The 21,997-nt window shown below is 43.8% G+C and overlaps 1 protein-coding gene across 1 annotated transcript; it reads left to right on the top strand.

Annotated features, from left to right (window-relative positions):
* Window positions 1-229: 229 nt before the first annotated feature.
* ACTR10 (actin related protein 10) lies at window positions 230-21,132 on the top strand. Its single transcript, XM_040969802.1, has 13 exons — window positions 230-393; window positions 4,031-4,103; window positions 5,408-5,490; window positions 6,904-7,012; window positions 8,825-8,932; window positions 11,020-11,087; window positions 11,315-11,394; window positions 12,271-12,306; window positions 15,393-15,472; window positions 15,553-15,626; window positions 18,504-18,585; window positions 19,684-19,885; window positions 20,725-21,132. The coding sequence occupies exons 1-13, from the start codon at window positions 317-319 to the stop codon at window positions 20,904-20,906; spliced, it is 1,254 nt and encodes a 417-aa protein (XP_040825736.1). The 5' UTR covers window positions 230-316; the 3' UTR covers window positions 20,907-21,132.
* Window positions 21,133-21,997: the final 865 nt, after the last annotated feature.

Here is a 21,997-nt window from a genome sequence, read left to right as displayed (position 1 = left end):
AAAGGACCCAGAGCGCCCGTCAGCCCCGCCCCAGCACGGCCGCCCGGCGCGCCTGCTCGCCTGCCCGCGGGGGGCTCTCGGCCTTGACTGCCCGGTCGGTGGGCGCCCTCGCCGGGGCCCGGGAGTGGACAGACCCCCAGCTATTCTCCGAGGAAGGAGCTCGTGGCAGGATCCGGGCGCCGCGTTGTGTGCGGCACAGCCTGGGACAGCCCGGGCCGGGCGGTGAGGACCCCGCTGTCGCTGTGGCTGCTGCCCGACCCACAGCTGAGGCCGCTGGGCCGGGCGGGCGCCGTCCTCCTCGGCGCTCCTGACCGCCATGCCCCTCTACGAGGGCCTGGGCAGCGGGGGGGAGAAAACGGCCGTCGTCATCGACCTGGGAGAGGCCTTCACCAAGTGAGTGGCCGTGGGCTGGCCCCGGACCGCGCCCTGGGCTCTCAGGGCCTCTCCTTCCCTTCCCTTAGCATCCCTACAAATGTCTTCCCTTATTATTTCCATCATGGGCGAGCCGAGTTCTGGGGATCCCTTGGGGCGCCGGAATCGACGGGAGTATTACTTTAGTCGCCGCTTGGGGAGTTTTATCTGGGCTCGGCTGTGTGGGGATCAGGCGTGTTGTATTGCTTGCTGACCAGGTCGCTCATAAAACATGCATTGAGTGGAGCTGCCCGTGGTGTGCTGGGCTGTGGCCCCCAAGCAAGGCGCGGCATCCCAGGAGGGAAGCCGGGTGCGCGAGAGCCGCGCCCTGAATGCTGGGGTTAGAGATGACCCTTTCCGGATGCCCGTGTGAAAGCCACCAGTGCCCAAGCCTGAAGATAACCTGTGCATGGTTTCCGAGGACTGACAAACTGGTGGGGTCCTTGGATCCCTGTACTGGGCGCCACAGGCGGATGTGGCAGGAGAAGTTACCTTCGTTTGTGTGAAGTTGAACTGTTTGAAAATATACATCTCACCAGGCGTTGTGTAACGTGCAGTGTGTGTGAAATGTGTATTGAATTAGTGCTCAAATAGGCTATTTAAAATTTGGACCTAAGAAGCCACAGAGTTGGATTAAGCATCCATTAGTTCATGATATTCTCTTACGCTAAGCCAGCCCTTACCTTATTTATATTTTCTTATTTATTTTATATATTTTAGTTATGTATTGTTAAAAAACATGTCTTTTCAAAAACCTTTTTAAAGATTTATTGATTTTTATTGCAAAGTCAGAGATATACAGAGAGGAGGAGACACAGAGAGATCTGTCTGCTGGTTCACCCCCAAGTGGCCCAATGGCTGGAGCTGAGCCAATCCGAAGCCAGGAGCCAGGAACTTCTTCCAGGTCTCCTACACGGGTGCAGAGTCCCAAGGCTTTGGGCCGTCCTCGACTGCTTTCACGGGCCACAAGCAGGGAGCTGGATGGGAAGTGGGGCTGCCGGGATATAAACCACCGCCCATATGGGATCCCAGTGCATTCAAGGCGAGGACTCTAACCATTACGTTATCACGCTGGGCCCCCAAAACTTTTATATGTTTTTAGTTATTCAAAAGGCAGAGGTACTGAGAGACGGAGATCTTGCATTTGCAGGGTCACTCACCAAATTTCTGAAGCAGCTGGATCAAAGGCAGGAACCCACAACGCAGATTGGATCTGGGTGAGGGTGGTAGGACACCAGTATTTTAGGTCCCCTGCTGTCTCCGGGCTGTGCTGTCGCTGAGGATACTGAAACCTCCTAGCCAGGACTTGAACTTGGCACTCTGCTATGGGATGTGATTGTTCCATGAAGCATCTTAACTCTGGACTAAGCCCCTGCCCTTTGTTACCTATGGTCTTCTTTTGATATTATAATGAACAACTTGAGGATACTACCCCCAGCATAATTATTTGGGCAGTACATTGAAAGGTAACCAGAATGTTTTTAGACAAGGATTCTTGGAAGACCTTAGCAAGGATGTGGTCAAGTGAAGAAACTAAATAGAATGCAGAGCTCCTTCACAGGGTGCCTCCTGGTAGGGATTGTTTATTTTCGTCCTGTTTGAGAGGGTTAGGGTTCATAGGGATGAATTCCTTCACCTCCTTGTTGAGCCCCCCAGATGCCTGCAGAAGTCAGTCTGGGTCTCCCAGGTGGGTGGAAGGGACTTGCTGTACTCAGCCACAGCGGTGCCTCCTGCCATGTGCGTGAGCTGGAAGCTGGAATTGTGAGCCTGAACCTGTAGTGCGAGGACGCCATAGTGGGGTGCATGCAGCCCAGCAGCATCTTAGCCATTGTGCCTGTCCCACGCAGCACTGTGGGAGGTAAACGGGAACACGAGAGAGAGAGATTTGGGGATAGGAAAGAAGCAATACCAAAAGCTAGGTAGGTTGGGGATGGTGTGGTACAACAAGCTAATCCTCCATCTGTGACACTGGCGTCCCATATAGACTCAAGTTCAAATCTCAGCTGTTCCACTTCCCATCCAGCTCCCTGCTTGTGGCCTGGGGAAGCAGAAGGGGACAGCCCAAACCTTGAGACTCTGCACCCGTGTGGGAGACCCAGAAGAAGCCCTGGCTTCAGATGGGTTCAATTCCAGTCGTTGCAGCCATCTGGGGAGATTCATCAGATAGGAGATCTTTCTGTTTCTAATTCTCTGTCTGTAAAATCTGCCTTTCCAATAAAAGTAAATAAATCTTTAAAAAAGGATGATGTTAATACTGAACTGATACGTTTTTATCACATGTAACAAGTATAAAGTACTATTAATGCTCAAAAAAAGTGATTTTTAAAAAAGATTTACTTATTTTTATTGCAAAGTCAGAGATATACAGAGAGGAGGAGAAATAGAGAGGAAGATCTTCTGATTCACTCCCCAAGTGACCGCAACAGCCGGTGCTGTCCCAATCTGAAGCCAGGAGCCAGGAACTTCCTCCAGGTCTTCCATGTGGGTACAGGAACCCAAGGCTTGGGCTAGCCATTGTGCAGTCCTTGACTGCTTTTCCAGACCACAGGCAGGGAGCTGGATGGGAAGCGAGGCTGCCCGGCACCCATATGGGACCCTGGTGGGTTCAAGGCAAGGACTCTAGCCGCTAAGCCATGCTGCTGGGCCCGACACTGCCATAATTTTATAATGGTGTTGGAGCATTCCTGCCACCTAGTGTTTTGACTCTTTTTTTTTTTTAAGATTTATTTTATTTTTATCACAAAGTCAGATATATAGACAGGAGGAGAGACAGAGAGGAAGATCTTCCAACCAATGATTCACTCCCCAAGTGAGCGCAACAGCCAGTGCTGTGCCGATCCGGAGCCTGGAACCAGGAACTTCTTCCAGGTCTCCCACACAGGTGCAGGGTCACAAGGCTTTGGGCTGTCCTCGACTGCCTTCCCAGGCCACAAGCAGGGAGCTGGATGGGAAGTGGAGCTGCTGGGATTAGAACCGGTGCCCATATGGAATCCCAGCGCATTCAAGATGAGGACTTCAGCAGTTAGGCCACTACACTCAGCCTGACTTTTCTAAGCTTAGATGCACAAGTGCCATTGTGTTGCAGTGCAGCTCCGCACGTGCCCTGTAGCCTCATAGCCAGGGGCAGTAGCTGGTAACAACTGAGGTGTGCAGGGGGCTGTTGCATGTAGGTTGTGCTGGTACACCTTGTAAGTTTCACATCGTGATAAAATCATGTGGTGGCACACTCCTTACAATGTGTGCTTGCTAACTAGGTCAGGATTATATTTATAAAGTCTTAATAATATATCCAGAGTTCTAGAATTGTTTGCTTAAAAATCAGCTACAGTGTCAAACTAAGGAAAATGTGACTGCTGCTCTAAAATATTATACCGGTCTGTTTCTGTATCATTAATTGCAGAACATTTTATTTTGTTTCTTTGATATATAGTCACTAATAATATTGACTTCTTAGTTTCATTTTAGTTTAGTTTTGCCATTTGTTTGTGTCAGAAATATTTTCACATTTTTAGTTTGTTTGTAACTGTTGTTTCAAAAGAAATACAGAGAAACATGTTGTGTGATAAGTATTTGGAAAGCCTGTTCCAAGTTGAGTGATCTACCTTTCTGTTACCTGCAGGTGTGGATTTGCTGGAGAAACTGGTCCGAGATGCATAATCCCAAGTGTCATCAAAAGAGCTGGCCTGCCTAAGGTATTTTTGAAAGCAAATTAGTAAAATAGGTTGTGTGATAACTTCAGGTAAGGTTGAGTCAGAATCCTAAGCACATACGTCATGGCTGTATTTCTAAGAGAGCTTTTTGTCTTCTCTGTTGAACTTTAGTTTTGCATATCATAAAATTATCACATATATTGAAAGCCTTGTCATGCATGATTCTATTCTTAAATTATTCACGATTTGGTAGACTTTGATTCCCCACATCCAAAAACACAAAGAATATTTGTAATTCCAGAATCCAGAAGAATTTTGTGAAACTGTTTAAGCAGGTTTCCTGCCAGAGCTTGCCAGGTGAAGTATAGCAGCCCAGTAGAGAGAATGATTGTGTATCATAAAATTCACCTGTTAAGACATGACATACAGCGCCTTCTGCTGTCACATAATACCATATGCAATCCTGAGAAAATTCCTGTTTGAAAAAAAAAAGCTACACAAGATTATGGAGAAAGAAGTGATAGGGTAGAAAATATAAAACCCACAGAACAGTAACCAGAGCAGAAAAAATGAAGTGTCAGGAAAGTTTCAGTCATTCAAATGTGCTGAGTGGCTTTTCTGAATATAGGGGGGGAAATAAAATAATATAAAATAGTGGCTTCTGAATGTTGGCCCCTGGGAGCTGAGGCTCCAGGCGGAAGTGGACTCTGGCCAGGAGGGGCTGCAGCCTGGGGCGGAGGGTGGGAGCGCAGGGAAGGAGCACCCCAGCTTTTCCTGGGGAGAGCTGAAAGGAGCCCTACCCGTGGGAGCAAGGACTTGATGGCTTTTCCTTTTTCATGACGAACGCTGTAATTGTGTTTCCCTGATACTGGCTTCTCGCACCTAATAGAAGTGAGCTGCTTCAATGCAGTTCCTATGGGAGGAGTTTTTTCATCATCAGTCATTCGAAAATGACTATATGTGTAGTGGCAGGATAGAGGAAGATCTTCTGTCCTCTAATTGACTCCCCAAGTGGCCGCAACGGCCAGAGCTAAGCCAATCCAAAGCCCGGAGCCAGGAGCTTCTTCTGGGTCTCCGACATGGGTTCAGGGTCCCAAGACTTTAGGCCATCTTTGCTTTACCAAGCCACAAGCAGGGAGCTGGATGGGAAGTGGGGCCATCGGGATTAGGATCAGTGCCAGATGGGATCCTGGCACGTTTAAGGCGAGAACTTTAGCCTCTAGGCTACCATGCTGGGCCTTCATTTTTGTGCCTATCCTCAATACAGATAGCTTTGACTTGTCAGAAAACACATTCGTAAATAATTTGTAATTCTTACTACAAATTAATAATGTTAATTTTTACAGCCTATCAAAGTTGTTCAATATAATATCAATACAGAAGAATTATATTCCTACCTAAAAGAATTCATCCATATACTGTATTTCAGGTAAGATACAATTATTCTTTCTTGTTGTGGAACGTTTGTGACAGATTTTCCTAATAGCAGTCACAGTGCTTTTTGGTTGTATTAAATGTGAAACAAGGAAAATTGACTTCTTTGCCATTTTTACTTATTTCCATCCTTTGCAGAAATATATTTGAAGATTATAAAACTGACAAGCATAAGGAAATTTGTGAAACAAATACAAAGATGGTTAATAAAGAGGATTGGTCATTAATTAAGCGGGTGATTGCATATTCATTCAATGTAGCTATTTGCAAAGAAGTTAAGGGATTTGTAAAAAATTTCTTCAGCAACAGAAGTAGAGAGATCTCCCCACCCCCCCCCAGCTGACGCTCCACATGCCTGCAGCAGTGGGAAGCTGGCAGCTTGGGGCACAGCCTGGGTCCCCCAGGTGGTGAGGAGTACAGCCTGCTGAACCAGCACCTGCTGCCTGGGGAGCAGAGCAGCGTGTCAGACAGCGCCAGTCCCTGGTCTGGGACGCAGGCCTCCCAGACAGCAGTCCAGCAGTCGGGCCAAGGCCTGCCTGTTAAAGAGTTCTGCAACTGTACACTATTGAGAGAGAAAGATGTGTCAGATACATTGAGAAGTGAAAAAAGTTGAAAAATAACAGTTATGGAGTGAGACACTCATTTATGGAATGGAAAAAAAAAAACGGTTTTTAACAGTTTATTTATTTGAAAGGCAGAGTTACAGAGAGGGGGAGAGACAGATCTTCCATTTGCTGGCTCACTCCCCAAATGGCCACTGTGGCTGCCCCTGGGCTGGCTGGGCTGGAGGCAGGAACCAGGAGTTTCACCCGAGTGTCCCCCCTTGGTTGCAAGGCCCCAAGTGTCTGGACCATCTTTTGTTACATTCTCAGGGCATTAGCAAGGTGCTGGAGTAGAAATGCAGCAGTGAAACCAATGCTCATGGAATGCCGGCATTGCTGGTGGCAGCATAACTTGCTGAGCCACAACGCTGGCCCCTGGAGTGAATATTTCTGTCCTAATATGTGGATACATGTTTCCAAGAATGAAAAGTTATACCACCATTAGTGGTAGTTTCTGGATGGTTGGAGTGTAAGTTTCTTGTACTTCCCAAGTTAAAAATATCTATGAAATGTGGAATTTTGTGAACATGTTATGTTAGTAACTTTGAAAAGCAAATGTACTTCTAATAGTTTAAGTTAGTAATGATTATTAGTTGTCTGAAATGGATTGATCCAGTTCCTGACCCTGCACATGTCACGTGGTAAAAGTCACAAGGGGCATCTTCCTCCCGGCAGAAGTAAAGGTATCTTTGTCACAAAGCACCTTGGGCTGGAGTTGCACAGTTTCTCCATTCTTAGCAAATTACTTTCCAGAATTAATGGGAATTTTGTATTGGCTTTGAAAAACCAGCTGGCGTGTTTTTCAGGCATCTGCTGGTGAATCCCAGGGACCGGCGCGTCGTGGTGATTGAGTCCGTGTTGTGCCCCTCCCACTTCAGAGAGACCCTCACGCGCGTGCTCTTCAAGTACTTCGAGGTGCCTGTTTGGAAACAACAAAGCTTTTAATTTATTTCTTTATTTCGCGCTTAAATAGTGTTTCCTCCAATACTTAGATAATTGGAAGGTTCTTCTTACTAGTATTTCTATTATTTTCATGCAGGGTTTTAACAATTAACAAGGTTTCTGGTGTGTAGTTTACCATGTATTTCTTTCAAGGTCATGCTAGTCATGCTGTTTAGTTATGCTGAATTTCTGGACTTTTTTCAATTCTTCAGTTTTAGGCTTTGAATTCCTTTTAAATGTAATGTCTTTCTCATATTAAGTGATTTTGATAATAAATACTTGTATCATTCATTTTAAAGGGTCAAGATTCTTTTTTAAGAACAAGAATGGTTTTTGAGATGATCACATTTCATAGTAGGCCAGAATATTTAAATTTTTTAAATCTCTACCCTGGAATTTAAGGTTTTTTTTTTTTAACCAGCAAAAAAGGGAAGATTTTATATAATGTTTGTAGTATATAAGAAATTAAGCATATATAAATGTGTTTTCATACATTCTACTCAATTCGTAGTATACATAATTCCAGAAATCACAGTGACCTTATAGGTAAGGGCAATTGTAGTTTAGTAAGACACATGCAGAAAATGGGTGTATAGCCCACTGTACTGAAATGGTGTCGTAGATTCAGCGCTTCGTGTGGGAGAACACAAGCGGGCATGTCGTCTCTCATCGGAATCAGGGAGGAGATTGGCTGTCTCTTCCATGGAGGAGGTTCTTTGTGTTTTCCTTGGAGGAGATTGGCTGTATCTGTTCCTTGCCATTGGGTTTTAACAGTGTTTGTGTTAGTAACAATTTGTAAGACTAGTGTTTATTGACTTAGATAAAGAAAACATGAACATTATTTTGTTTGCCATTTAATTGAGTTGACCTTCCATGTTTTGATTGGATATCCAGTGTCTCCAGTCTGGAAAATTCTCAATTAATTTTTAGTTTTAATTTTTTTAATCTTTTTTTTTTTTAAGATTTATTTTATTTTTATTACAAAGCCAGATATACAGAGAGGAGGTGAAATAGAGAGGAAGATCTTTTGTCCAATGATTCACTTCCCAAGTGAGCGCAACAGCCGGTGCTGTGCCAATCCGAAGCCAGGACCCAGGAACTTCCTCCTGATTTCCCATACAGGTGCAGGATCTCAAAGCATTGGGCTGTCTTCTACTGCCTTCCCAGGCCACAAGCAGGGAGCTAGATGGGAAGCAGGGCTGCCGGGATTAGAACCAGTGCCGATATGGGATCCCAGTGCATTTAAGGCAAGGACCTTAGCTGCTAGGCCTCGCCACTGGGCCCCAAATTCTCAATTAAAAAAATGTCCACAAAGATAGGGATTTATATAATTTTGTCCAATTTAGTTGTAGTTGTTTGTTATAGTGTTTTACAATTGTAGTTTATATTACACATTTGTGAAAAAACACAGTCAAATTCCTTCTCTGTTTTTATCTTCATAGTAAAGCTACTGCTTTATTTTTTGACATAGCATTTGTCTCTGAATTTTTGGACCTTGTGAGAGAGAGAACAGGAATGAATACAAATGCTGCATTGTTGTTTTGGAAAGAAGTAACTTAAAAGCTTTTTGCTCCCCCATCTCCGGTGTCCCCTGCATATGTTTTAATTAAGTGAATTCATATGAATCACCACCCAGTTCTTAATTTAGTGCCATTAAATGGATTTGTATACTATAAGTGTACGGTTCTTGTGTTTGTTTGTTTTTTTTTTAATATATTTTGGTGTAAGCAGGTACTTTACTGATGCTCATTCTGATTCTATTGCTGCTTTCTGTTTGTTTTCTAGGTTCCATCTGTCTTGCTTGCTCCAAGTCATCTAATGGCTCTTCTGACACTTGGGATTAACTCTGCCATGGTTCTGGATTGTGGATATAGAGAAAGTCTGGTGTTACCTGTATCTTTTTGTCAATAAGCTAGTTTTGCAATTTTTTTAAATAATTTACTTATTTTGATTAGAAAGGCAGATTTATAGAGAGAAGGAGAAACAGAAGTAACAATCTTCCATCTGCTGACTCACTCCCCAGTGACCACAGTAGCTGAGCCAATCCAAAACCTGGAGCTTCTTTCTGGTCTCCATCACGGGGTAGGGTCCCAAGGCTTTGGGTCGTCCTTGACTTCTTTCCCAGGTCACAAGCAGGGAGCCGGATGGGAAGTGGAGCTGCCAAGACATGAACCAGTACCCGTATGAAATCCTGGAATGGGCAAATAAGCCATTGAGCTTCCCACTGGCCTTACCTCCACTCCATTAACTTTTTTAAAAAAAGAAATATTTATTTATTTGAAAGGCACAATTATAAAAAAAGAAGAAAAGACAGAGAGGTCTTCCATCTGCTGCTTCACTCCTCAAATGGCAGCAGTGGCCAGAACTGGACCAATCTGAAGCTAAGAGCCAGCGTCTTTCATGTGGGTGCCGCATCCCAAGAACTTGAGCCATGCTCCACTGCTTTTCCAGATTCTTTCTAGAAGAAAAATGGATTTGAATTTAGTATCTGGGGCCAGTGTTTTGGCTCAGCTGGCTCATCCTCCACCTCCAAGTACCAGCATCTGTTATGGGCACCGGTTCATGTTCCAGCTGCCCCATTTCCCATCCAGCTCCCGCTTAGAGTCTGGGAAAGCTAAATGATGATGGTCCAAGCCTTGGCACCCTGTGCCCACAAAGGAGGCTCCTGGCTCTTGGCTTCAGATCAGCTCAGCCCCAGCTGTTGCAGCCACGTAGGAAGTGTTCCAGTGAATGGAAAATCTTTATCTCTGTCACTGCTTTTCTCTGTAAACCTAATATTGCAATAAAAATAGTTTTTTTAAAAAGGAAGTGGAGCATCTGGGATTCATATCTGTTCATGTGGGGTGCCAGCACTGTGTACTGTTGCATCTCACCAGCCCCAAGAATCATTAACTCTTACGAATGAAATTAGGAACTTTATATAGGAAGTATTTTGTGTCTAATTCTCAAAATAATCTTGCAGAGTAGTACTTTCCTCATGTGTATGAATGAGAACACTGAAAGTTAGATACATCATTTGGTCAAGTTTGTATGAGCAGATAGCCAAGATATAAAACCACTTTGGTGTCCAAAACCAATACTCTTGCAAGTCTACCTTTTTTTCCTATTTAAAAATGCTGTATTTAAAAAAATGCTGTACTCACAGAGTACCAATGAGTGTGATGCGTGTAGACAAATAGACGACAAACCCGCAGTACAACATTGTTGACCATCTTAGCTCTGTTGAATACAAATATTTTGTGAACCACACATGATTTTAAAATATGTAAGAACCACAGTTTTAAAAAGCTTTATATATTGTTATTGGAAAGTCAAAGTGGCCACAACAGCCAAAACCAAGCTGGTCCAAGGTCAAGAGTCAGGAGCCTCCCCGGGGTCTCCCGCACAGGTGCAGGGCCCCAAGGCTTTGGGCCGTCCTCTACTGCTTCCCCAGACCACAAGCATAGCTGGAAGGGAAGTAGAGCAGCTGGGATATGATCTGGTGGCTATATGGGATCCCAGCAAATACAAAGCAAGGACTTTAGCCACTAGGCTATCAGGCTAGACCCAAGAACCATATATTGAGAAATCAGATTTAATAGTGTTATCTGATATACTTAAAATATTTCAATATGTACTCAATATAAAATAGTAAGATTTTCTGCCTTTTCTGTTTTATTAAAATCTCCTAATTTGGTATTAGTCCTCTAAATTTGTGAATTTCTCAGAGTAGTCATATTCAGGTGCTCAATATCCTCATTCCACTAGTGGCTTGTTGTTAGAGATCTTCACCATAATTAATGAATTATGTTTTTGTGTGTGTATTTTTAACCTATTTTCTTTGGAAAGGAATATGAAAAAGACTTACTGAGTTTTTCTGTAACTTTGATAATTAAGAAATAAAAGTTAGGCACCAAAATTACCTTAGTGTATAAGGTGAGGAAACTCCAAGGAACCCCGTCTCACCTGCTGCAACAGTGACATCCTTGACCAGCCGGCAGATCTATGAGGGCATCCCGGTGCTCAACTGCTGGGGAGCTCTCCCCCTGGGAGGAAAAGCACTGCACAAGTGAGTGTCTGCGAGCTCGCACGTCCTCTCCCCCTGCCCCAAACCTGCTACCCAGCGATGGTGAACTGTACATTTGGACATACTCATTCCATTCTTTTAGCTTTGAGTGGAGTCATCGTTTAAGGATAAAACTTTTTATTCAAAGCTTCATAAGCTATAGTATAGGAAAAGCATCAAATAAGAGTGTCGGTTGCACAGTTTTCATGCCACTGTGTTTTCAATTTCAGGGAGTTGGAGGCTCAGCTGTTGGAACAGTGCACTGTTGACACAGGGACTACCAAGGACCAGAGCCTTCCCTCAGTGATGGGTACACGGGTTTTCTGCTGTTGAAACTCCCTTTTCCTGAACTTGTGTCATCCTTGCCGCGTTGCGTCCTCGCCCCCGTCCCCCTTCCCTGTGCCTCTTGGATAACATGGCTCCAGTGACGTCCTCACTCAGCCCCTCGTCACCACACCCAGCAGTGTCACTTGGCCATCCCTTTGAGAACTTTGACGCTGTGGTTAAGCGTGGACACTTGGGATTCCCAGCGCCAGTGACGTCTCAGGATGCTTTTCTCTTAGGGCTTCTCATTTCTCTAAGAATTGCTTCTTGGTTTCCTGAGCATTGTTTTTTCTGTACAAATACTCCCCTGAGGACATCTTCCTGTTTGTTCTTTCTGCTGCATACATTTCTTCAGACAGATACTGTCTTACTGTTTCTTTTTTTTAATAATGTTTTAATCTTGAAGGATAAGACTGAAAACATATCTGTGATCATCTTAAAAAATCTGTATTAGGTTGGCATGTTACTGGCAGCAAATTATTCTCACATCACTTTGTATGTCCTAGGTTTCTTATAAATGCTGCTACAAGGTAACCAACCAACCCCTTTGGTATAAAAAAAATTCCTGGACAGTTTCTTTCAAATGACGATTACTCAACTGTATTTTAAATATTTTGTTTTTTATAAAAATGTTGAGTCTGAGACATGCTGTAGCATTTTCTGCACAATTGGCCTCAGCTTTAGTGCCTTGTCTTTGAAGGATGAGACTTCCTTTTTAAAAGCCAACCTAATGTATCTTAGGTTTAAAAAAGTATAGTAGATATTTAAAAAGTTAAATAGAAAATAACAATGTGAGTACAGTTTAATGGATTATTTTTGATTATTATAGAATTGTAATTCTGAATGAAAATCCCTTCTTTAGGTTCAGTTCCAGAAGGCATCTTAGAGGACATCAAAGGTAAGTGCAGTTCCCATTTGTGTCCCTTTTGTCCTTGAGTGTCAGCTTGGAGAGCAAACGTAGGCCTAATGTAACCGTCTCGGCCATGGGAAAGAATAAGTGAATGTCAGTTGTCTTCAGATCTAAGGAAGCCCTGGCATTATTCATGTTTTACTGTGGCAGCTTCTTGGTCATACTGGTTTATAAAATAGACTGGGTTGTCAGGAAACTAGCAGTTTCACATCATCCAGTAAGAGTTACATTACTTAGAAGAGCCACTGTTTGCTTTATGGTTTGGGAGTTTCTTATTATTTGTTTATTATTTGCTGGTGGGAGCAGGTGCCCGTCGTCTGGCTCACTCTCTGGATACCTGCAGCAGCCTAGCAGGAGTCAGGAAGGCAGTCTGCTGTGTCAGGGCCGGAGCCCAAGGCCTGAGCCCTCACCTTGTCTCCCGAGGTGTGGGTGCAGACAGCTGAACTGCCTGCATTGTGTTGTTAACTCTGATTTTCCTTTCTTTTTCTTTTTTCATTCGAGAGACAGAGAAACCATCTTCTGGTTCACTTCCCAAATGCCCCAAGCTGGGATCTAGGATTCCAGGCAGGTCTCCATGTGCATGACTGGGACCCAGCCGTGAGCTGTGACTTGCTGCGTGCCTGAGTGCCCCTGGAAGGGAGTGGACTCCAGAAAGGAGCCAGGCCCCAAGTCCAGGTCCTCTGCTGCACTCTGCCAGCTCCTGTGCCAGCAAGTGCCTTCAATGACCTGCCAGGCCAACACCCACTCCTGGTTTTTCATCATATATTTGGGTTTTTTTTGTTTGTTTGTTTTTTAAGATTTATTTTATTTTCATTACAAAGTCAGATATACAGAGAGGAGAAGAGAAAGAGAGGAAGATCTTCCGTCCGATGATTCACTCCCCAAGTGAGCACAATGGCCAGTACTGTGCCGATCCGAAGCCGGGAACTAGGAACCTCTTCCGGGTCTCCCACATGGGTACAGGGTCCCAAGGCTTTGTCCCGTCCTCCACTGCTTTCCCAGGCCACAAGCAGGGAGCTGGATGAGAAGTGGAGCTGCTGGGATTAGAACCAGCGCCCATATGGGATCCTGGGGCGTTCAAGGCGAGGACTTTAGCCGCTAGGCTATATTTGAATAAGGCTAGTCATTTAACTGAATACTCAGAAATTCCAGAGTTCAGACCAAAGCATATTGGATTCACAAGATATATTGCTTGTACTTTGCTATAATAGATTTTTATACTAACGTTCAAATTTACTTTTCTGGTATTTTTATTCACTATAAGGAAAAGCACTTAAAAGATCATTTATTATCTTTAGTACTTCTTAGCGCCTGGACTGTGTGTAAAATTAATTCTCTAGAATATTTAATCAAGAACTAGCCTATAATGGATTTCAGAGCTAAATGGAACCTAGCCCCACTTGAGGCTTTAAGATGTGAAGTGATTTATTCTTTGTCACACGTGGCTGGAAGTGGAACTGCCTAACAGACCTGCTCTTTATTACTCCCTGTGTGACATAATCCCCTCCAATCTTTTTGATTATTGAACAGTTTCAGACATTTGTAACGCTTGTTGCAGTGCTTCAGATAATACAGAAATATCTCAAACAAAATGCATAGATTTCTTTCCTTTCTTCCAGTCTCCTCTTAACATGTGTTGGCCACATGGGGTATTCATTTTTATATGACCTCCAATATGTAAAAAGATATATCCTTTTAGTTAGGGAAACATCAGCTTGGCAGAAATTGGAAAGATAAACATCCAGGCTGGGGGAAGTGGATATTTGTTACAGGCAATAAAGATTGCAGACAGTGCTTTTGCAAAGCAGCCTGCCGTATTTATTAAAATTAAAAGTGTGTATTCTGTATAAAAGGGAGACACTGAATCAAGTTTGGTTGAATACAATGCAGCTGTTAAAAGCAATCAGCTGTATTCGGAAGGATGTGCATATGCTAAGTAAAAAGCACATTGTTGAATATTAGGCAAGGGAAGAACCTGTTTGTACTAAAAAAAAATGCGCAGTACATACACATGCTCATTGTATTACCTACTATGCAGTGTAATTATCTCCAGTTTCTGAATTATTCCTAAGTAAAATTTATCTGCTTTGAACTTTTAATTCCATTTAGTTTGGTTGGTTTCACCAAATGCACCTGCCTTTGCGAAGAATCTGTGATGTAACTTTAGTGCCTAGTTCACTATCTTACCTCACTTGGTAATATTATGTATTCTCAATAAATGGGTGTTGAATTTCACTGTATAAAACATTATGAAAAGAATTAATGACATTATTGGCATTGTTGGGGCCCAGTGCAGTCATCTAGTAGCTTAAAGTCCTTGCCTCGTATACACCAGGATCCCATATGGGCACCAGTTCATGTCCCGGTGGCCCTGCTTCCCATCCAACTCTCTGCTTGTGGCCTGGGAAAGAAGCCCAGGACGGCCCAAAGCCTTGGGACCCCGCACCTGCATGGGAGACTAAGAGGTCCCAGGTTCCTGGCTTCGGGTAGGTGCAGCTCCGGCTGTTGCAGTCATTTGGGGAGTGAACCAGAGGACATAAAATCTTCCTTTCTCTCTGCCTCCTCCTATATGTATATCTGACTTTCCAATAAAAATAAATAAATATTTTTTTTAAATGTTGGCACTGTCATGATTAAATTTTATTATGATATTCCTGTGAGTATACTTCATAAAGTTTATCAAGAAATAGAATTTTTAAGACACAAGTTTTATTTTGGTACAAAAAAAATTTTTAATTCATTTTGTGATTTTTTTTTATAATGTGCATTTTCCATGAACTTTTGGAAAACCTCATATGGAAGTATCCTAGAGCATTAGTTTAGTCTAGGTGGGTTTTGTTTGTAGTTTACAGAGATAAGCTGAAGACAGAATGTGTGCTGTGACTGCTCAGGAGTGGGAGAGCTTTTAGACACAATAGACTGCCGCGCTCACGGTAGGGATGCGGTGTACGGTCTGAAGGGATGATGGCTAGCTGGCCCACTTGGGTAGACTCGTTTTCACCGGGACTTGAGTTCAGTTTGTGCTTGAGATCAGTAAATGACAAATTTGTTAACAAGGTCATGTTTTCTTTAAGTACGCACTTGCTTTGTAAGTGATCTGAAGCGTGGACTGAAAATCCAAGCAGCAAAATTTAACGTTGATGGGAATAGTGAGGTAAGTTGAAAGTGAAAGTGCTTTCCTTTGGGGGGTTCCAGCATATGCAGACTGAAACGCTCGTGATGCTTCTCTTTCAGCGTCCCTCACCACCCCCAAATGTTGACTACCCGTTAGATGGAGAGAAGATCTTACATGTCCTTGGCTCAATCAGGTCAGACCTTATTTTTATATACAAGCAGTTACTTCAGTAGTATCAACTTAACGATTTAACACATTCACTTAAGACTCATTCATGGGGAATTTTATTGTGCTTTTGCAATTTTTGAAAACTAGAAAATATTATTTTTTGTTCTTAGGGTAATTGTAGTGGTGAAACCAACCATTCTGTGGACTAGAGCAGAAAGCGTGATGCTGTACTTGTGCAGCCTTTCTGCCCACGCCTTGGTGGTTCACGCAGTCTCCACAGGAGGGACTCGGCCGCAGTGGACCTGAGTCAGGCGTGGACAGTGCGCGGTGTGTGGGCATGGCTAGACTCGAAGCTTCCTTGGCTGGAGTCCGCTGCTAGACCACACACACTGCCGCTGTGACACTGTGATTTATTAGAAAGAAAGTGTTACTCCAGGTACACTCAACTATGAGGATGCATCACTCATCCACCTTTTATTCATTTAAAGTTCGTAAAAATCAGGAGACGCTGGCCTGGCGTGATGGCTTAATGGCTAAAGTCCTCGCCTTTCAACCACCAGGATCCCACTTGGGAGCCAGTTTGTATCCTAGCTACTCTACTTCCCTCCCACCTCCCTCCTTGTGGCCTCAGAAAGCAGTAGAGGACGGCCCAAAGCCCAGGAACCCTGTATCCACATAGGAGACCCAGAGGAGGCTCCTGCCTCCGGGCTTTGGATCGGCACACCTCCAGCCGTTACAGCCACTTGGGGAGTGACTCAGAGGGCAGAGCATCTTTCTGTCTCTCCTTCTCTGCAAATCTGCCTCTCCAATAAAAATAAATAATAAATCTTTTTTTAAAAATCGGGAGATACACAGAAAATAATTATTTAAAAGTCAGATTTTACAGAGGAGAGGTAGCAAAGGAGGTCTTCCATCCACTGGCTCATCCCCCCACAGTCCCTGGGGCTGAGCCGTCAGGAGCCAGGAGCTGCTTCTAGATCTCCCACATGGGTGCAGGGGCCCAAGGACTAGAGTCCTTCCTCTGCTTTCCCAGGCGTTAAGCAGGAAGCTAGGTCGATGTGGGCAGCAGCCAGGACATGAGCCAGCACTCATAAGGGACACTGGCATTTGAAGGTGGAAGATTAGCTTGTTTTGCCACAACACCAGTCCCAACAACTTGTTTCTACTCTAACATTTTATTACTTAAGTAATAATTACATGAGTGAACTTGAGAGAGAGAGCTTGTGGAAAAACAGAACAAAAAGACTGGTTTATTTTGATGCAAAAAAGTTGTGATGTCCATGGATAGCTTTTTTTTTTTTTTTTAAGATTCAATTCTTTTTATTGGAAAGGCAGATTTACAGAGAGAAGGAGAGAGAGAGAGAAAGAAAGATCCTCCATTCTGTGATTCACCTCCCAGGCAGCCACAATGGCCAGTGCTGAACTGATCCAAAACCAGGAGCCAGGAGCCTCCTCCAGGTCTCCCACAAGGGTGCAGAGTCCCAAGGCTTTGGGCTTTCCTCTACTCTTTCCCAGGCCACAGGCAGGGAGCTGGATGGAAAGTGGAAAAGCTGGGAAATGAACCAGCACCCATATGGGGTCCCAGGCATGTGCGAGGCAAGGATTTAGCCACTGAGCCATCGCACCAGGTCCAGAGGTTAGCTTTTTTTATAATCATCTTTCCTGAACGTTTTAGAAAACCTTTTGCGTGGATTCAGTTGCAAAATAAAGAGTTAGCCAGTAGGTGGCGTCTGATGAAGAGAATTTTATATTTTGTAAAGATGTTTATAAAAGCTTTAAAATAAAGCGATCTGCATTTTATAAAATCAGAGTTTACAAAGGCACACATAGAGTTATTTTTGCAGTAAGTCAGCTTGGATTTGTTTTAGCACAAGCCTGTAAGTAGTGGCATCATCAAAACAGACATTTGTTTCTCATTTTAAACAGTCCAGAAGTCAGTATCTCCCCGCTCTCTCCTTTCAAGAGGCACCCCATTTCCCAGGTTCCTCCTGGGAGGTGTTCCCCGTCCTCATATCCACCTGTTCTTTGCAAATAAAACTTCTCTGCCAAGAGAAAAATGTCCGTAGGTCCTCGCAGCCCTTGTCTTTGGGGCTCGGGGGTACGGCTGGAGTTACAGTGCAGCTGCCCGACCTGTGTGCGAGCAGGTGGTCTCACAGCTCCTTCATCTCCTGACCCCTCACCCCCTGCCTTTATTTGAAAGGTAGATCTCCTTATATATGCAGTCCACAAAATCAAGTATCTCAAAACAACACTTTGCTTTCTGTCATGAGTTTCCTGGGAGGAACTGCTGGGAACACAGTGTGCCAGGGCACGGGTACTGACAGTGGCCACCATGCCCAGAGACAGCATCCTGGTGCCAGACCCTGCTCTGTTACGCTATCGATATCTTCCCTCAACCCCTGGCGGGGGCAGAGCATCTAAAATAGCTTTCCTTTTTTTTTTTTTTTTAAGATTTATTTATTATTGGAAAGTAGGATTTACAGAGAAGAGGAGAGACAGAGGAAGATCCATTTGCTGATCCACTCCCCAAGTGGCTGAAACAGCTGGAATTGAGCCGATCCAAAGCCAGGAGCCAGGCGCCTCCTCCGGGTCTCCCATGCAGATGCAGGGTCCCAAGGCTTTGGGCCATACTCAACAGCCTTCCCAACCACAGGCAGGGAGCTGGATGGGATTAGAAAAGCTGGGACGTCAACTGGCACCCATATGGGATCCTAGCACATGCAAGCCGAGGATTTACCCACTAGGCTGATGCGCCAGGCCACATCAATGATATCTTACATTCTAATGATTGCTCTGTATTAAGATGGTATTACTATTTGGAAATATTGCTCTTACAAAACTAATGGTATTTTCTGTATCATATGACACCAATAATGCTCTCTCCACTTCTTAATGTCATCAGAGATTCAGTAGTGGAAATCCTTTTTGAACAAGACAATGAAGAGAAATCAGTTGCCACCTTAATACTGGATTCCCTTATACAGGTATTTTTATTTTATAAATGTTTCCCTTTATCATGGTAGTCCTGTAATGAACATTTGAGAATGTTATTTTCCATTTTTTTGTTTTAGCCATTTTAGGCAACTAGTAGTTTTTGTCATATATTATTTGAAGAACAAGGAAATGTAACAGGGATGGAAGGATTGCTTCTGACCCTCTTACATGTGAACCGACCTGCCTTCCCAGGCCTGTTCGGAATAGTTGCCCTTTCTTAGACTTCGGTTGTTGTACTGTTTACACTTTTCCTTTAGCGTGGGGTTGCAGTCCCTGCATCATGTCAGACGGGGTGTGAGCGCTTGGGGCTCAGCCCTGAGTGGCTGGTGACTCCTTCAGCATCCATCCGGCCTGTGGGCAGTGTGCCCTGCTAAAGGCTGCAGTCCTGGGGCTCCACGAGCGCTCCTCGCCTGGAAAGGGGCTTCATCTGCCTCTTGGTCTCCGCTCAGGGAACGACCTTATCATCTCCAGTTCCTGAAACTGATGAGGGACGTAATGTTAAAGATGTATTTATTTACTTGAAAGGTCCAAGTGACAGAGTGAGAGAAAGAGAGAACTGTCTCTCATCTTTTGGTTCACCCCCCCAAATGCCCATCACAGTCAGGGCTGGGGCAGGCTAAGAGAGGAGCCAGAAACCCCCCAGGGCTCCCGGTTGAGTGGCAAAGACCCGAACAGTTGAGTCAGCTTCCCCTCCTCGGAGGCACGCAGCCACGTCACAGCCATGTGGCAATCCCGAAGTGCAGCACCGTGGGCCACAGCACATCGGCCCCTGGAGACGTGCCTTGTCTCTAAGGATGTACTTGCTTTCCCGTTCAGCGAGTGTCTCAGTAATACAGTGGAGGGGCCTGAGCACTTCCCATAGCTTTCATGCTAGGAAAAGTTCCTTCGTGTATTCTGCACAACTTAGACACTTTACCTGGAAAATAAAAATAACTTGTACATTTGTATATTATTGCCGTATCTCCTGTTTAATTTAAAATTCTATACCTTTAGATATTACAATAGTATTCTTTAAAGTGATGCGTATGAATGCATTGCAGTTTTATTTGTAATAGAAGAAGTCCTTGTTTTTCTTTCTCTAATCACAGTGCCCAATAGACACCAGGAAGCAGCTGGCAGAGAACTTGGTAGTCATAGGTGGCACGTCCATGCTGCCGGGATTTCTCCACAGATTGCTTGCAGAAATACGGTATTTGGTAGAAAAGCCAAAATATAAAAAGGCACTTGGCACCAAGACATTCCGAATTCATACTCCGCCTGCAAAGGCTAACTGTGTGGCTTGGCTGGGAGGTAGGACTGTTTCTAAATATGATTATCGCTTCTTGAATGACATTATTACAGAATATGGAGAACAGATGATGCAGTGTTCAGTAGTGGCCACTCAACAAATGGAACTATTAAATTCTGAAATCATATCAATCTTGGGGGTTATCTACCTGTTGCTCTGGGCGTTAGTACTGTGAATTTTGAGCACATTTCTTTATTCCCTGAAAGTCATTCCTCAGAATAGTGGAAGTAATGAATTTATTCCAGTGAATGTAACTTTGGACTTCCTTCCAAAGCTGATGAGCCCCTTATGAAACCTGTTCTCATCTCCATTCCACTTGGGACTGAGTTCTTAGGATGGAGTTAGTGCTGGTGGATGTCGGGATTATAGATTCAGAGAGAAATTGGACCAAAGGATTTCATAATAGAAAATGTTTTTTAAATGCTATTGTGGGTCTTCTTGGGTCTGTAGTATGAAATTTGAGGACATTTTAACGATGCTTACTAGATTTTGCTGTGCCATTTCACTTCTTCATTTTGAAGTTACAGCAAAGAAAATTATCTTTTTTTTTTTAATTAACACAATTAGAAATACTTTCCACCTCACTTTGTTCATTTGTGTTTAAAAGTGAACTCATTTAATCATGACTAATCTGCTGGAAGATTTTACTTTAGAAGTTTTACTGAGGAGTTATGGCTTATTCAAAACATAAGGTACAGAACAGCTTAGATTGAATCTGAAGACCATACTTACGCATTGCTGAATTGTACTAATCCATTGTTGCCACTTCATAAAGTGTAAGTCGGGATGCAGAACGCTTTCTGGTTTTCATCTTAGCTGTAAAAATGTTTTTACCACACAGGAGCTATTTTTGGAGCATTGCAAGACATACTTGGGAGCCGTTCGGTTTCAAAGGAGTATTACAATCAGACCGGCCGAATTCCTGATTGGTGTTCTCTGAACAACCCACCTTTGGAAATGATGTTCGACGTTGGGAAAGCCCAGCCGCCTCTGATGAAGAGAGCGTTTTCCACTGAGAAATAAGTCTGACTGCAGCTTAATGTTGCTTCATTTAAAATAATCAGTTACAAATTGTACAGCTTAGATAGGATGCTTGTTAACAGACTAGTGTCAGACAAGTGTGAAGAACTCTGTACTTGCGCTTCGCATTAATATTTAGTTCTTTTGACTTTGTTTTCCTTGTGTAATGTAAAAGGGTAGTTGGTCCGTATGATATGTTGTATTTATGTCAATAAAATACTGAAAAGCAGATTGACTTTGGAAGTTTGTTATACAGTAGTACATTTTCTTTTTCTTTTTTTTTTTTTATAAGATTTATTTATTGGAAAGGCAAACATACACAGAGAGGAGAGCAGAAAGATCCTCCATCCACTAGTCCACTCCCCACATGGCCTTAATGGCCAGAGCCAAGCTGATATTAAGTCAGGATCCAGGAGCTTCTTCCGGGTCTCCCACGTGTGTGCAGGAGCCCAAGGCCTTGGGCTGACCTCTACTGCATTCCCAAGTCGCAAACAGGAAGCTGAAAGGGAAGTGGAACAGCCAAGACATGAACCTGTGGCCATATGGCCATATGGCCATATCCTGGCATGTGCAAGGAAAGGATTTAGCTACTAGGCTATTGCTCTGGTCCCACAGTACATTTTCAAAAAAAAAAAGCCAACATTGTTCCTCCACAATTCTATTTATTACAAATACTAACAGTCCTCTTTTTAAAATCCTTTGATTTGGTATTTGCACATATCCATGTAAAATTAATGCTGTTTTCTTAGAAATAGACTGGGACTATTGATAGCTTAGTCAGATATTTGTCAAACAAAATGTGGAAATGTTCATTTTTTAATTTCAGTTTCTTTTATGAACAATTCTACCTTTTCAGTCAGAGAGACAGAGAGGGATCTTTATGCACTGGTTCACTCCCCAAATGGCCACTACAGACACAGCTGGGCCTGGCCATAGCTGGGAGCCGGGGCTTCTTCCAGGTCTCCCACGTGGGTGCAGGTCCCAAGGCTCTGGGCCGTCCCCTACTGCCTTCCCAGGCCACAAGCAGGGAGCTGGATGGGCAGTGGAGCAGCCGGGACATGCAGCAGTGCCCACATAGGATCCTGGGTGTGCAA

The sequence above is a fragment of the Ochotona curzoniae genome, unplaced genomic scaffold (genome assembly GCF_017591425.1).
Source record: "Ochotona curzoniae isolate NIBS_2020 unplaced genomic scaffold, NIBS_Ocur_1.0 scaffold_4701, whole genome shotgun sequence".
Taxonomy (NCBI): domain Eukaryota; kingdom Metazoa; phylum Chordata; class Mammalia; order Lagomorpha; family Ochotonidae; genus Ochotona; species Ochotona curzoniae.
The sequence above is the reverse complement of the archived record's forward strand: the minus strand, read 5'-3'. Positions and strand labels throughout refer to the sequence as shown.